Below are 12,337 nucleotides of genomic sequence, written 5' to 3'. Positions count from 1 at the left end.
TGTAACTGTTTTGACTGACCTTGCATAGTAGTTTCTCCAGGGGTGGGGGTGGCTGTGGGGGGAGGGGAGGGGTCCTCCCTCTCCTCTGCTGTGGGAGGGGCAGGGGTGGGCGCCGTTTCCGGGGCAGCGGCAATCGCGGCAACTGTCTCTGCGGGAGTAGGTGTCTCCCCCTTGGCGACAGGTGGCGGCACTGGGCTGTCTGCCTTGACGTCCAGGGTGACTGGAGGAACTGTTTCTTGGGCCGTGGGCTGGGTGGGCGCTGCCTGGGCGACGGGCGCTGCCTGGGCGACGGGCGCTGCCTGGGCGACGGGCGCTGCCTGGGCGACGGGCGCTGCCTGGGCGACGGGCGCTGCCTGGGCGACGGGCGCGGGTGCTGCCTGTGCGACGGGCGCTGCCTGTGTGACGGGCGCTGCCTGGGCCACGGGCGCTGCCTGGGCCACGGGCACGGGCGCTGCCTGGGCCACGGGCGCTGTCTGGGCGACGGGCACGGGCGCCGCCTGGACGACGGGCGTCGCCTGAGGGATGGGCGCGGAGGTCGGCTCGGCGAGTTGCTGGACGACGTCGGGCTCGGCGATGGGGCTGTCGTCGCGTTCGGCCGTGCTGACGCCGGGAGCCTCGGGGTCCTGAGGGGCTGGCAGCGGCAGGCCGTTGGGGAGGCGCAGCTCCTCGGGCTGGGCGATGGGAGACTCCAGAGGGGCCTCCGACTGACTGGGTGGCAACGTGACCGACAGCCTCGCCGGCTCCGCCTCTGCCACTCCGTTAGCGGCGGAGGAAGAAGCAGGGGGCGCGTCCAAAGAGGCAGTCGCAGCTTCCGCTTTAGACTCCTCCTCTTTCGCCTCTTCCTCCTCCTCCTTTACCTCCGTGTCTTTCTTGTCTGTTTTGTCTTGCGTGGCAGGGGCGGGGACGGGGTCGGGGATGGGCGCAGGGTAGGCCGGCACCTCGGGCGCCAATGGCGGGGTCGGAGTGGGTTCCCTGGGTGGCGGGGGGGCATCCATCACGTCACCGACGGGAGCGCTGGGTGGGGGGGTGGGAGTAGTGTCGAGAGGGGCGTCACCTGAGGAGGCGGGCGCGTCCAGGGGGAGAGAGGGGGCAGGGGGTTTAGTGTTTGTGTCAGAGGAGGTAGCCTCTGTAGGGGTGGGCTCACTCTTGGTAAGTTCAGGGGTCTTTGACGGAGGAGGAGGTGTAGGCTTCCCTCTGTCATCTGGGGGGTCAACAGTCACATGAGGAAAAGGAAATTAGACCACTGACAACCATCTTTCACAAAGCCAAATTTGAGATTTTTTCATGCTACCTGGAATTGTATCTAAGAACAATTTAAGCTGGCAAAGCCTATTTCTGATTGAACATCGGTAATGAAAGTTCTGAAACTATAAATGGGCAGGATATGAAAAAGGACAACAGGAAATAAATTAAGGGACATGAAGTCAAATTGTGTTTAGTAAAGCAGATACGATGCATACTGTACAACTAACCTGGTTCAGACATCTAATACAGTAGCTGCATTTAAGATATTTCAACACTTTTTAAGGCCTTAAATTTAGATATTTTAAGTTTTGTATGATATGCGTTTCATGTCAACCAATTGTACAGCTTAGTAAGCCTGGGCGGTACCCTGGGTGTGACTGTGTTCATATCTCTGACTGTGTTAATGTGTTCATGTCCGTGTGTGTGCGTGTGTGTGTGTGTGTGGCACTTACCTGGTTTAACCAGTGCTGGTGTAGCAGCAGCTGTCACGTTCTCACCGTTGGCCTGGGCCGGTGCTGGACTTTCTGATCCAGATATGGCTGACTGATGGGAGACAAACACACACACCAAAAATGAGATATGACCTTAGTGGCCAGGACAACACTCGTTACATCAGCCGTGAGATTTTCCACTCAACTAGGAAAAAACCCAGGCTTCACATTAGTCCCCAGCTGGCTCACTGGACCAGATATCAGAGTAGAAGTGCTGACGATACATCAGTTTGATCTTGACAGGTTGTAGTGTAACACATGAATGAGGACAAGCGTTCTGGAGCTTTTTACATACATTGATAATATCCGGACAACCCACCCAAATAAATTTACCTAACCTGCCCAAGTAAATTTTTGTTTTAGATACATTTTGGGTGCTATGATAGACCAAGCTGGCATTCAGACTGTTTCTGGTCAATGTATTTTACAAGAAGCAAAGATTTGATGCTGCCAACCATTAACAGCATCTTGGTGAACTCAATTTGAAACATAGCCAACTTGATATGTTGAGGAGGTAACCCATCTCCAACTAGCTGTATGTTACATTTGCTTCTCAACAACAGCTATAAGCGGATGGGAGTACAACAGTCAGCTAAGTTTACAGCAGCAGGTTAGCCAGTGCTGGCGTCATTACCTTTCAGCTGACCGTAAGATAGAATTCAGTGCCCGAAGAGAGATAAGATACTGAGTTTGCTGCATGAAATGCAGCCAAAATATAGCCCACTAGCTATATGCTCACACAGCTGAGTCCAGCGTTATTTGAATAGTCTGAATAGAGGAACCTGCCAAACTGTGGAAAACGCTGATCTGTGAGTACTACAGCTTTTGTTTGGTCTTGTTCCTGAAATGCCAATTTCCAATATGACTGACACAATGTCAAATGGCTGCCTAATGACACGCCAGGTGTAAATAAAAGTTGTGATAGTGAAGTGAAACTGTGTCTAGTCTGTGTCAGGGTGGGGACGTGACAGCTCACCTGTGGTGGGGTTGGGGTGGAGCCACTGCGGCCCCCTGACATAATCTCTTCTGTAATGTCTCGGCCGCCTTGGTTAGGGTCTCGTATTCTGATCTGTGGAGGAGAGAGGATGTCGGACGTCAGGGAGAGAACAAAACCAGGTGGAAGGAAAGATGAGAAAAGACTGGGCAGAGGAAATAGATTTGCATGTATGGGAGGGCATGTCAGAAATAACACTGGCTGCTTTCCCACTATAAAAAGGAAAGAGGGAGGGGGGAGAGAGGGAGAAAAAGTTTCAGGGTGAGGAGACGAGCACGAATGAGAAGACCTGTCCGAACCGCAGCGTCCCATGATGCAACGCCTTCGGTCGTCGGCCCTTTCTGCGTTCTCCCTCTAGCTGCGGCTCGCTAGCTGCCTCTCATTCAATGAAAGATAAATGTCTCACATTCTGAGCGCTGAGGCACACCAAACCCAAACGCTAATCGACGTGCTGACATGCAAATTCTTACGCTGCACCGCTAAACGTGTTTCAGTTCTTAGTCACTTGTCAAACCGTTTGACCGAGCGTGAATAGAGTTATCCAACTTTGAGCCAAGTTACCAAACAAATTCCACAGCGGGCCGAGCCTGTGGAGAAAAATGCCTGGCTCTCATGATCGCTAATGCAAAGCACAATCGGGCGTGACAACAGACGGCTTTCCTGTGTAGACAGACAACTCTGCTGTGCTGATGGACACGGGGGGGAAAGAAAAAAAAAGATACAGAGTGAAAATCTGATCACTCACTCCTCACAAGGAGTGCCCCTACATAGCAAGCACATGTTTTCGATTCCGCTGCACTCTCTCTTCCTCCCTCGCTCGCTCTCACACTCCACATACACACTGCAGCAAGGCAGAGCTGTCATGAAACTGGTATGAGCCTGAACGCTACTAAATAAAGTGATCCGCACAGCCGTCGCACAAGGATTAAACTGTAAAACTCAAAAGTAGGTCCGTACAACATTCTTGCTTAAGGAGCTTTACCTGCTACAGTCTGTCAGTACCCACTCTCCCTGAGCTCCGGAGACCCTAGCGGGCCTCTCTCATCCTGGGGCTGGAGTAGCGCTGCCGGCCCAGGGGCCTCCTCCTGGGGCTGGACTTTGATCCCCCGCAAAGCAGGCTGGGGGCTGGAAGTAGCCAGCGTAGTTTTCCCTTGATTTAACTCACACGCACCCCGGGTGAGGTAGATAGCCAAGCGCTGGCAGGACAGGACCGGACAGGGTAGGATAGAGCTAGGGCTGGGTCCAGCTCTCAGAAAGCTAGCTAGCAACTTGTCTATCTCTCTCTCTCTCTCTCTCTCTCTCTCTCTCACACACACGCACAGAGCAGGGAGAGGAAAAAAAAAAAAAAGACAGAGTGACTGGCCTTGTAAAGCTACGGAGCTACGGTACTGGAATGTGCACCCCCGCCCACAGAGACTAACAGACAGTCAAAGGGGCCGGGGAGAGGAGGAGGAGGAGGGGGGGGGGGGGGGGGTTTCCAGGAAAAAAAAAAAAAAGTGCCCTAACGTTATCAAATGAGCTGCAGCTAGCAGAAGAAACTCCCCTTTTTCTCTCATTCTCTCTCTCTCGGCTGCTGCTGCTCTGTCATACTGCACGCTCGGGCTAAAGTCACTTCTCAACTTTTTTCAGGCTCACCCTTTCTGAGAGCAGAGGAAGGAGGAGGAGAAAAGGAGGGGGGGGGGTGCCACAGCAGCAGAGGAGAGGGAGGGAGGGAGGTTGGTTGGTTAGCCCTTCCGGCTCAGAAGGGGGAGGAGACCGGTAGCCACGTGGAGCTGAGCTATGTGCTGACATGTCCTTCACCCCCCCTCCCTCTCCCCTTTGGCTTTTCTCTTTGACACAGAGTGAGAGAGAGAGAAAGTGAGAGAATAGAGGAGAAAAAAAAACGCAATTTGCAAAACCTCCAGCTTTTGCATGTCACAGAGTACAAAGAGGGGGGAAAAAACGGAGAGATGACGGCAGTTATGAGACAGTCTTTCGCAAAAACATGACTGCTTTACTTTGGAAAATCCTCTGGCAGCCACACGCTTACTGTCATTGAATACTGATTCTAAAATCCTCACACAGCGTACACACACACACACACTCTCTCTGTCATTGACTTACATGCAACCTACTTTAGCTGATACCCTCCTGTAACTGGAAGGTCTCCGGTTCCATCCCCACAACAGCTTTGTGTCCTGACAAAGTGTCCCTGAGCAAGACACTGAACCCCTACTCACTCTGGACAAACCTCAAATACAAAGCCTAAATCATAAATGTGATCTACTTTTGCACGTACACACACACGCCGCTGCCTCTGCACTATACTCTTACGGCTGAAGCATCACTCACACCGACTTGTGCTGCGGCTCCTCCCATGCCGGCCTGTCTATCATCTTCAGCTTCCTATGGGACTTCATTTAGAGTGCGTACGCATGTGTGCGACAGAGAAGGCGAGTCCTGTGCGTAGGACCTTGAAGCCAGCGGTGCAGCGTGGGCCAGGGCCCTTGGGAACGGGGCCGAAGTCCGCCCCGGGCGACCGCAGCCGCTGATAAGCAGCCAAGTTCCCCAGAGAGAGAGAGGGGGAACCAGCCATCGTGTTAGTGTCGCAGCAGAAGCACCGAGCCTCACGTCTCAAGTAGAAATCAAGACTAGAACTGATGTCCTTGTTTATTTTTCCAGAGAAGCATACAGGGAACTAACCACAGAAATCACACACACGCCATGGCAAAATGCAGATCCCAAACTAGTCAAAAAATACACTGACACAGTTGATGAGCACAGCAAAAAAGTAGAAATCATCCAAGAACAGCCCCTAGATAAACCAGATCACACAGAGCCACCACATACCAGCCAAGGGCCACCTCAGAGAGCAGAGGAAACACTAGACAGAGCTGGAGAATATGCCATACAGCAGCTTAGTCTTACAGCCCACCGAGCTAAGGTCAAGTCCACCACTATCTATTTCAATCAGTGAACTGAACGTCACGTCCAGAGTCAAGAGTGTCTCTAGAATCATCCTGAGCGAGATTGCGACACCACTTGCTCTGCCATTTTATCACAAAACTGTCAAGTCATTTAATTACCATAGGGGAAGCGGTATTGCCATAGGGTTCCAGTCATTGTGAAAATGTCGCTGCTTGTTCAAGATCAGTGGGGGTGTTAAAGTGGCATCTAAATCAAAATGAAGTTAGACTACACTTTTTTACTGACAACACATTTTTACATATACCAAAATGGAGGATTTTGTGTGGATGCAATTATGTAGCATTCTAAGATGCTACATAATTGCATCCACATAATGCTACATAATTGCATCCATAATTGCAAAAGATTTCACATTGTCAAGCTCATTCCAGCCTCTGCAAAGTGTTGTGCAAAAATCACAGGGCAGATTAAAAGTCCACCAGTTTGTCCTGTATGTCAGAGGGTCTCGAAGTGGGATGCAGGGACCACCGGGGGTTACAGGGGGTCCCCGGCAAATTAACATTATAACAATTTAACAAAAAATTGTTCAACTTCAGCATTATTTCATTTAAAAGTTGTTAACATAATTAAAGAATGTAGAAGAATGACTATTTTGATCAACGTTTCACTGTTTTCTCTCTACCTACAATACAGATAGTCATGAAATTCTGGACAAAATCATATCTAACAATAAAAATATTCTCATATTTGGATACGAGAGACAAAATCTCATCAAATGGGGGTCCGTGGCCCTGTACTAAATTCATCTTCATATGAAAAAGGTTAAGAATCATTTCCCTATGTTGAAGAAGCAGAATATCTATAGTAGAGTCCTTGATGGGGAGTTTGGTGTAGGACATAAGTTTGAAGCTTCACAATGTCATTGTGAGAGCGAAACCTGAAACTATGAAATGTTAAGACTATGTTAGATCCTTAGCCGCACCCTTCCACCATGTTCCTGCTCGAAAAGGTTTGTGAGGAGATTGAAAATAAGTTATAAATATGCGATAAGGACATCAATATCCCGGGACAGTTTTTTTTTCTCCCCAAAAACACACTGTGCAGTTTGTCAGCATAACAAGTTGGGTGTTGTGGAGGACTGTACCTGTTTGCGTTCCCGTTTGGTGGGGATGTGTTGGGGAGGCTGAGGTGGTTGCTGCTGCTGGGGGGCGGGGTTCATGATAACGGGTGCCGGCTGCACCGAGGGGGGGAACTGGGGCTGGGCTGCGTAGTAGGCCCCCGCTGTGGACCAAACAGAGAGAAGAATGTAAACCCAACACATAGACTTAATCCTACAGCCATAACTTGATGCAAACACGCCAGCCTGATGCACACACACACACATACAGTTTTGCTTGACAGCATACAGCCTGTGTTTACACAACGGTATGCAGGCCTACATCACTGATATTCTGAATGTCCTGTGAGGCTATTTTGAAAAGCCGCATCGAAAGTGAAAGCTTTATTTCCTGATGATTTGCAGTACAACAGCTGCAGTTTTATGTCCACTGTAAAGTTACAATGTGACATTATAGTCGGGTAATTAGGCTCTGAGTGCTAAAAAGTCCTCTTGTTGTAAACAACCAGCTGCAGTCATGTGTGCGTTGCTGCCAAGCGAACATGACTTGGGCTCACATTTACATTTTGGGCATTTAGCTGATTCTCTTGTACAGGGCAATTTACAACTACAATTCCTACCAAGGTACCATTCAATGGTTGTCACACGCCTTTTCCAAAAATGACCAGGCCATTCTGAGTGAATTAAGAGGTTAGAGACAAAAGAGAAGAGAGAAGAGAGAAAATTTGTCAGGATGGAATGAATGAAATGTGTCCATGTGTTGACACTAAACAAAACCAGGGAGCTTCAGACAAAGACGATGAACAACTGGCCTCACTCAAAATGCTTTTACACATAAAAAAAAAAGGAAACAAAACAGCAAAACTTAAATGTTGCCAAAAGAAACACACAAAAAAAGCTTCGCAGATTTCAAGTCTTGATAACAATCAGATGACTGTAATACATCCGAACACTGGGTCAGAAGGTTTTGCACCAAATCAAATTCTCAAACTATTCCAAAATGCCCCTTATATTGCTCACGACGTGGCACATGCTGTTACTAATGTCCGGCCAGTTATCCAGTCTGTACAAGTCTCTGAAGTTCAGAGAAGCAAGGTTCAACTTCCGAGCGAACGAGGCCTTGCGTTAAAAGACGCCTGCTGCTGAAAAGTTGCCTTCCTTGGGCTGAGAGCGCAGCTTGCCCCTTAAATAGAAGCAGACGCAGCACCTGAAAAGCCACACAGGTAGGCCTCTGGACTATGACACAGCAATCCCACCCCCAGCATCGGAGTCTCCTATTTCTTAACGCCACGGAAATGTAGTGCGGTCACAAATTTAGTAAGCTAGTAGGCCAAACTGCTGCTGCTGCTATAACCAGAAAAAAATAAATAAATAAAAAATCAAAAGGCCCCACAAGTTCAAAGAACTTCTATCTCCCAGTCCCCCCTAATCAATAATGTCAACAAGAAGAAGTCCAACTCTTCAGTGATATTACCTGGCCTTTCATCGGGCCTCCGCTACAGTTGCAACCAGTTACAGCCCCCTTTCAGACTCACATCCCCTCACTCTTTGATAGAAGGAAGGAAGGAATGGGGAACAAATCCTTAGACAGAAGTGGCCTCTCTTTCAGCCTGTTGGTAGCTAGCTCTCGCTCCGTCTCTCTCCCCCCCTCCTCTGCATGCATTTCAGTCTAACTCACATTACTGAGTCTGCATTGTTGACCAGGAGCAGCACAGCCTAAATATAGTCAAAAACCCACACCGACTGGGAGCGAGAGAGAGAGGGAGGGAGGGAGGGAGGGAGAAAGAGAGAGAGAGAGAGGGAGAAGGGGAGCATGCTCGAAACCAGAAGGCAAACGGCAGAATGAGACTTTTCTTGGAGAGCGTCCCGATCCTGTAAATAAGAGGCTTGAGATATGACTCACAAAGTGCGGGAGATGGCGGAGAGAGAGGGATGGAGGGGAGGGGAGGGTGGGGGACCCGCTGTAAAGAGACACACTGTCTAGACGACACCTACCCTGGGAGTCCTCCTGCTCTCGAGACACGCGATTCCCCATGCCGAATGCCTCCCCGCACAAGTGCGTACTGTACGGACGGACAGGGGGGGGAGAGGGGAGGGGGTTTTTCTCTTCAAACCCCCTCTCTTTTACTTCTGCCTGTCCTCCTCTCTCTACAGGTGCCCTCTCAAAAAGACTTCTTTTAACGCTCAGCCTTCCCTCTTCCAGCGCGTCTCCCTGTCGCTCCTCCCTCCGACCTTCCCCGATTCCTCCCTTCCCTCTCGCTTTTTTTCCCCCCTCCTCCCTCCCCCTCCCTCTCCCTTTCCGAGTGTACCGGCAGGCGGGCCGAGCTAACAGGTTGCGTCGTTCAGAGAGGCTCCCCCCGTCTTTCCACCTCCCCTCGGCTAGTGATCTGATCCTCGTTGGCAAAGAGGTCACAGCTTACGCCAGAAGGGGGCACGGGGTGAAGGGAGGGTGGTGAGTTAAGTAAATCACTCAGTTTGGGGGGGGGGGGGGGGGTTTAAAAATATCCTGCCACTGTTCCCCCATTTGTGTGTGTGATTTTACCTGACAACTAGAGAAGAGCTCAGTGTTCGGAGGGAGTGTGCCACTCAGAGGACTGGAGGGCCGTGGCAGGATATGATATTCTGGGATTGTTACTATGGAGCCACAGAGAAGACGACACTTCACTGTTGACAGTTTATCAGTCTTTTCACCAGGCTTACACTGATATATCGGCCTGTTATTGGCCTTTTAAAATCAGATATCAGCCAGTCAGTGTCGTCCACCTCTGATATGATGGATATGCTGCAGTTTGATTGATTACATACAGTATATATTGCAGAATTGTCCAATACTAAACTGGTTGTCTATGAGAAGCCCTTAACCTGAATTGATTCCAATGAGACATTTAGATTGGATTCCACACAAGTATGCATTCACGTTTTATGATTATTATCATGATATATAGGATTATCATCATCATCATCCTGGGGTTCAGTGGAGAGTTCAGAGGCATTTGTGACCCAGCCATGAATTAAATTCTAATGGGAAACACTGAATTCTAGTAATTATTGACAAGAAATTTAATATTTGCACAAAGCATCAGCAGCTTGGATTAAAAAATTTGTAAAAATCGGTCCTTCCAAAACCTGTATCTGTTGACCCCTTAACAGAAATTTCCATACCAATGACATATTATAATGTCTTGTGTATGTTTGTGAGGAAAACAAAAAGAGACAGAGATAGAGAAGGCAGCAAGTGTCACTGTCACATGACCTGCTGTTTGGGGTCATGAGTCGTCCTGACCTCATGACATGCCATGTGACTCGGCTGGGCGACCAATGTGACACAAAGGCCGACACACACCCTCAAACACATGGGACATTAAGTCATATTCACTCGTATCAAATGTCTACCACGAATAGCAGCACAGATGTGTGATACCACGGGTAACCAATTATTTTGAGGGCAATAACTGAACAGGGTAACACATAGAAAACCAGGGACCATCCGTAATGAGGTCTACACAGCCATACTAACTAACATGACGGATGGTCGAGACGTACTGTGTGTGTCCGGTGGTGTTGCAAGGAGACGAAAGGGGAAAGCATTTCAGAAATGATTATTACTTTTTCTGGAATGAGCACCTCGTGGCTATGTGGAGCCAGTCCAATTTCAGTCTACAGTACAGCCTCAGGAACGTTCCATGAAGGCAATATTTTTGGACCATTTCCATGACCTAAAATGATATTATCAAAAAATAACAAGGATTCAGTGTTTCCACTAGAATTGTAGTCTTGTCAGGGTGGAAAAGCCTCTGAAACAACATTTAAAATCATCACGGGACTCTAAAACTCTCCAATGACAGCCAGACTAATGAAATTCTTTTCGGTGGGTTAGCAGCTATTGAGTAAAATGCTCCCGCACCACACTGGAATGAATTCTCTGGTCAGACATTTGATATAAAAATAATAAGAATAAAAACACATTCACTAGCTGTGGTCATATAGGTGATGGACCACATTGACTTAAAATATCTGACCAAAATATTGGCAAACCAATATATCATCTAAACTGCTTTGCCAATATACTGGTCTCATGTTGAAATGTCTCTATATGTCTCGAGACTGGCTTTATAAGATGTAGTCAATATTCACAGAGTAGTCACTACCTCCATGGGATGAAGTTAGATTTGGAAGGAAAGAGAACTAGGCATTCAACATTTCTGATGTTAGTGGATGCTGCATGGAAAGCCTTGATGTCATTTCATCATGCAGCTTGTGGGTTTCAAATAAATCGGCACTAAGAGGTGCAAGGCTTGTGGGAGTTGCAAGGTTGATGCCATGAAGAGCTAAATATGAAAGGTAACATTCTTTGTGTAATGGTTGTATTGAGCAAATCAAAGCAATTCTCATTCAGATTCTGATAAATCACTTCAATAGTTGTATGCACGATGAAAGATAAGACAAGCACTCTGAGAGCTATCCAAACTGCATGAATCAGAAGTAGGACAAAAGACTGTCCTGGGTTACACTTTTTTTTTTTTTTTTTACTTTCTCCCCCTTAAGTAAACAACTCTCCTCTGTGGATTTAAAAGGCATAAAATAAACAAGAACAGAAATATGAACACAAAATGCATTCATATTTTGACTTTAAGCAACAGATAACATAATTCCCCTCAAGTGTACAGCAAAATGGGAAAATATAGTTTCTTACTTGAGCTTGTTTGGTGAGATATTCCCTACACTTCCTTTTCTTCTTGCTAGAGAAACCTGGATAAAGCCCATGGACATTCCTGCTTCAAAATCTACTTAGCGCTGTCTCTGCTGCCCTAAAAAAAAACCCCACACCAACTGCACTGAGATAAGCAACAGCGGTCTGAAAATCTTCAAGAGGTTTCAATATGCAAATGACCGTAAGCATATCTCAGACGGGGAATGAAAAATTTACATGTGTAATGTGAACTATGTGCATGAACACATGACTTAAGGAGGAAAAACAAGAAAATATGTATGCAAGAGATAACAAACTTGGAAGAGCGAGCATGTAAGCAAAACTACATGTAACAATGTCTGTCTTAACCAATTACATTACAGTGGCACCATTTGGGGACAGAGATAATTATAAGAGATGCATTCGCTTTCCAAGTGTTCCAACACCTCAAGAGTATGGATCTCTGGTCCAAAAGTGACACCAAATTCTATTTTCTCATAGAATTACTAATCACACTCAAACCAAATGAAGGAATATACTGAATCTACCATAACAGAAAAAACACCTCGACTTCATGTCTATTGCTAATCATATTTTTTGGAAGACAGACCCCACCTGCAGACACAGATTGACCAAAAATACTCTTAAATTCCCTTTTAATAAAAAAACCTGAAACCTATTCAAGCACAGTGTACATTATGCAGCACTGAAATACAAATTGCATGACAGCAAGCCCAAAAGGAAGAATTGTGTTTGCTAACAGGCCTGTATTTAGGCCTGTGCATTCTATCAGTGATAAGCCACAGTCTAAACAAAGCCAGCACATAGTTCAGATGCCTGCTAGTGGGGGGGTCAGCAAGTTTGTTTTCGGGGGCATCATCAGTTCTTGCGGC

At 47.6% G+C, this 12,337-nt stretch overlaps 1 protein-coding gene across 5 annotated transcripts in view; it reads right to left on the bottom strand.

The window, feature by feature from the left end:
• Nucleotides 1-12,337, bottom strand: part of LOC139666960 (eukaryotic translation initiation factor 4 gamma 1) — a 42,574-nt gene that overhangs the window by 16,459 nt on the left and 13,778 nt on the right. For 4 of the 5 annotated variants that reach the window (XM_071546317.1, XM_071546318.1, XM_071546319.1 and 1 more), the window contains 4 exons: nucleotides 6,782-6,918; nucleotides 2,713-2,805; nucleotides 1,698-1,788; nucleotides 20-1,201 (listed from right to left, as the gene is read on the bottom strand). In XM_071546317.1, coding sequence (XP_071402418.1) covers nucleotides 20-1,201; nucleotides 1,698-1,788; nucleotides 2,713-2,805; nucleotides 6,782-6,918 — 1,503 coding nt within the window. Of the gene's footprint in view, nucleotides 1-19; nucleotides 1,202-1,697; nucleotides 1,789-2,712; nucleotides 2,806-3,712; nucleotides 4,000-6,781; nucleotides 6,919-12,337 lie in introns of those variants that run through there. The other variant, XM_071546321.1, reaches the window with a different exon arrangement.

The sequence above is a fragment of the Centroberyx affinis genome, unplaced genomic scaffold, assembly GCF_046629955.1.
Source record: "Centroberyx affinis isolate AG114_WGS23_722 - 3 ecotype Tasmania unplaced genomic scaffold, CSIRO-AGI_Caff_v1 ptg005216l_1, whole genome shotgun sequence".
Taxonomy (NCBI): Eukaryota; Metazoa; Chordata; class Actinopteri; order Beryciformes; family Berycidae; genus Centroberyx; species Centroberyx affinis.
The sequence above is the reverse complement of the archived record's forward strand: the minus strand, read 5'-3'. Positions and strand labels throughout refer to the sequence as shown.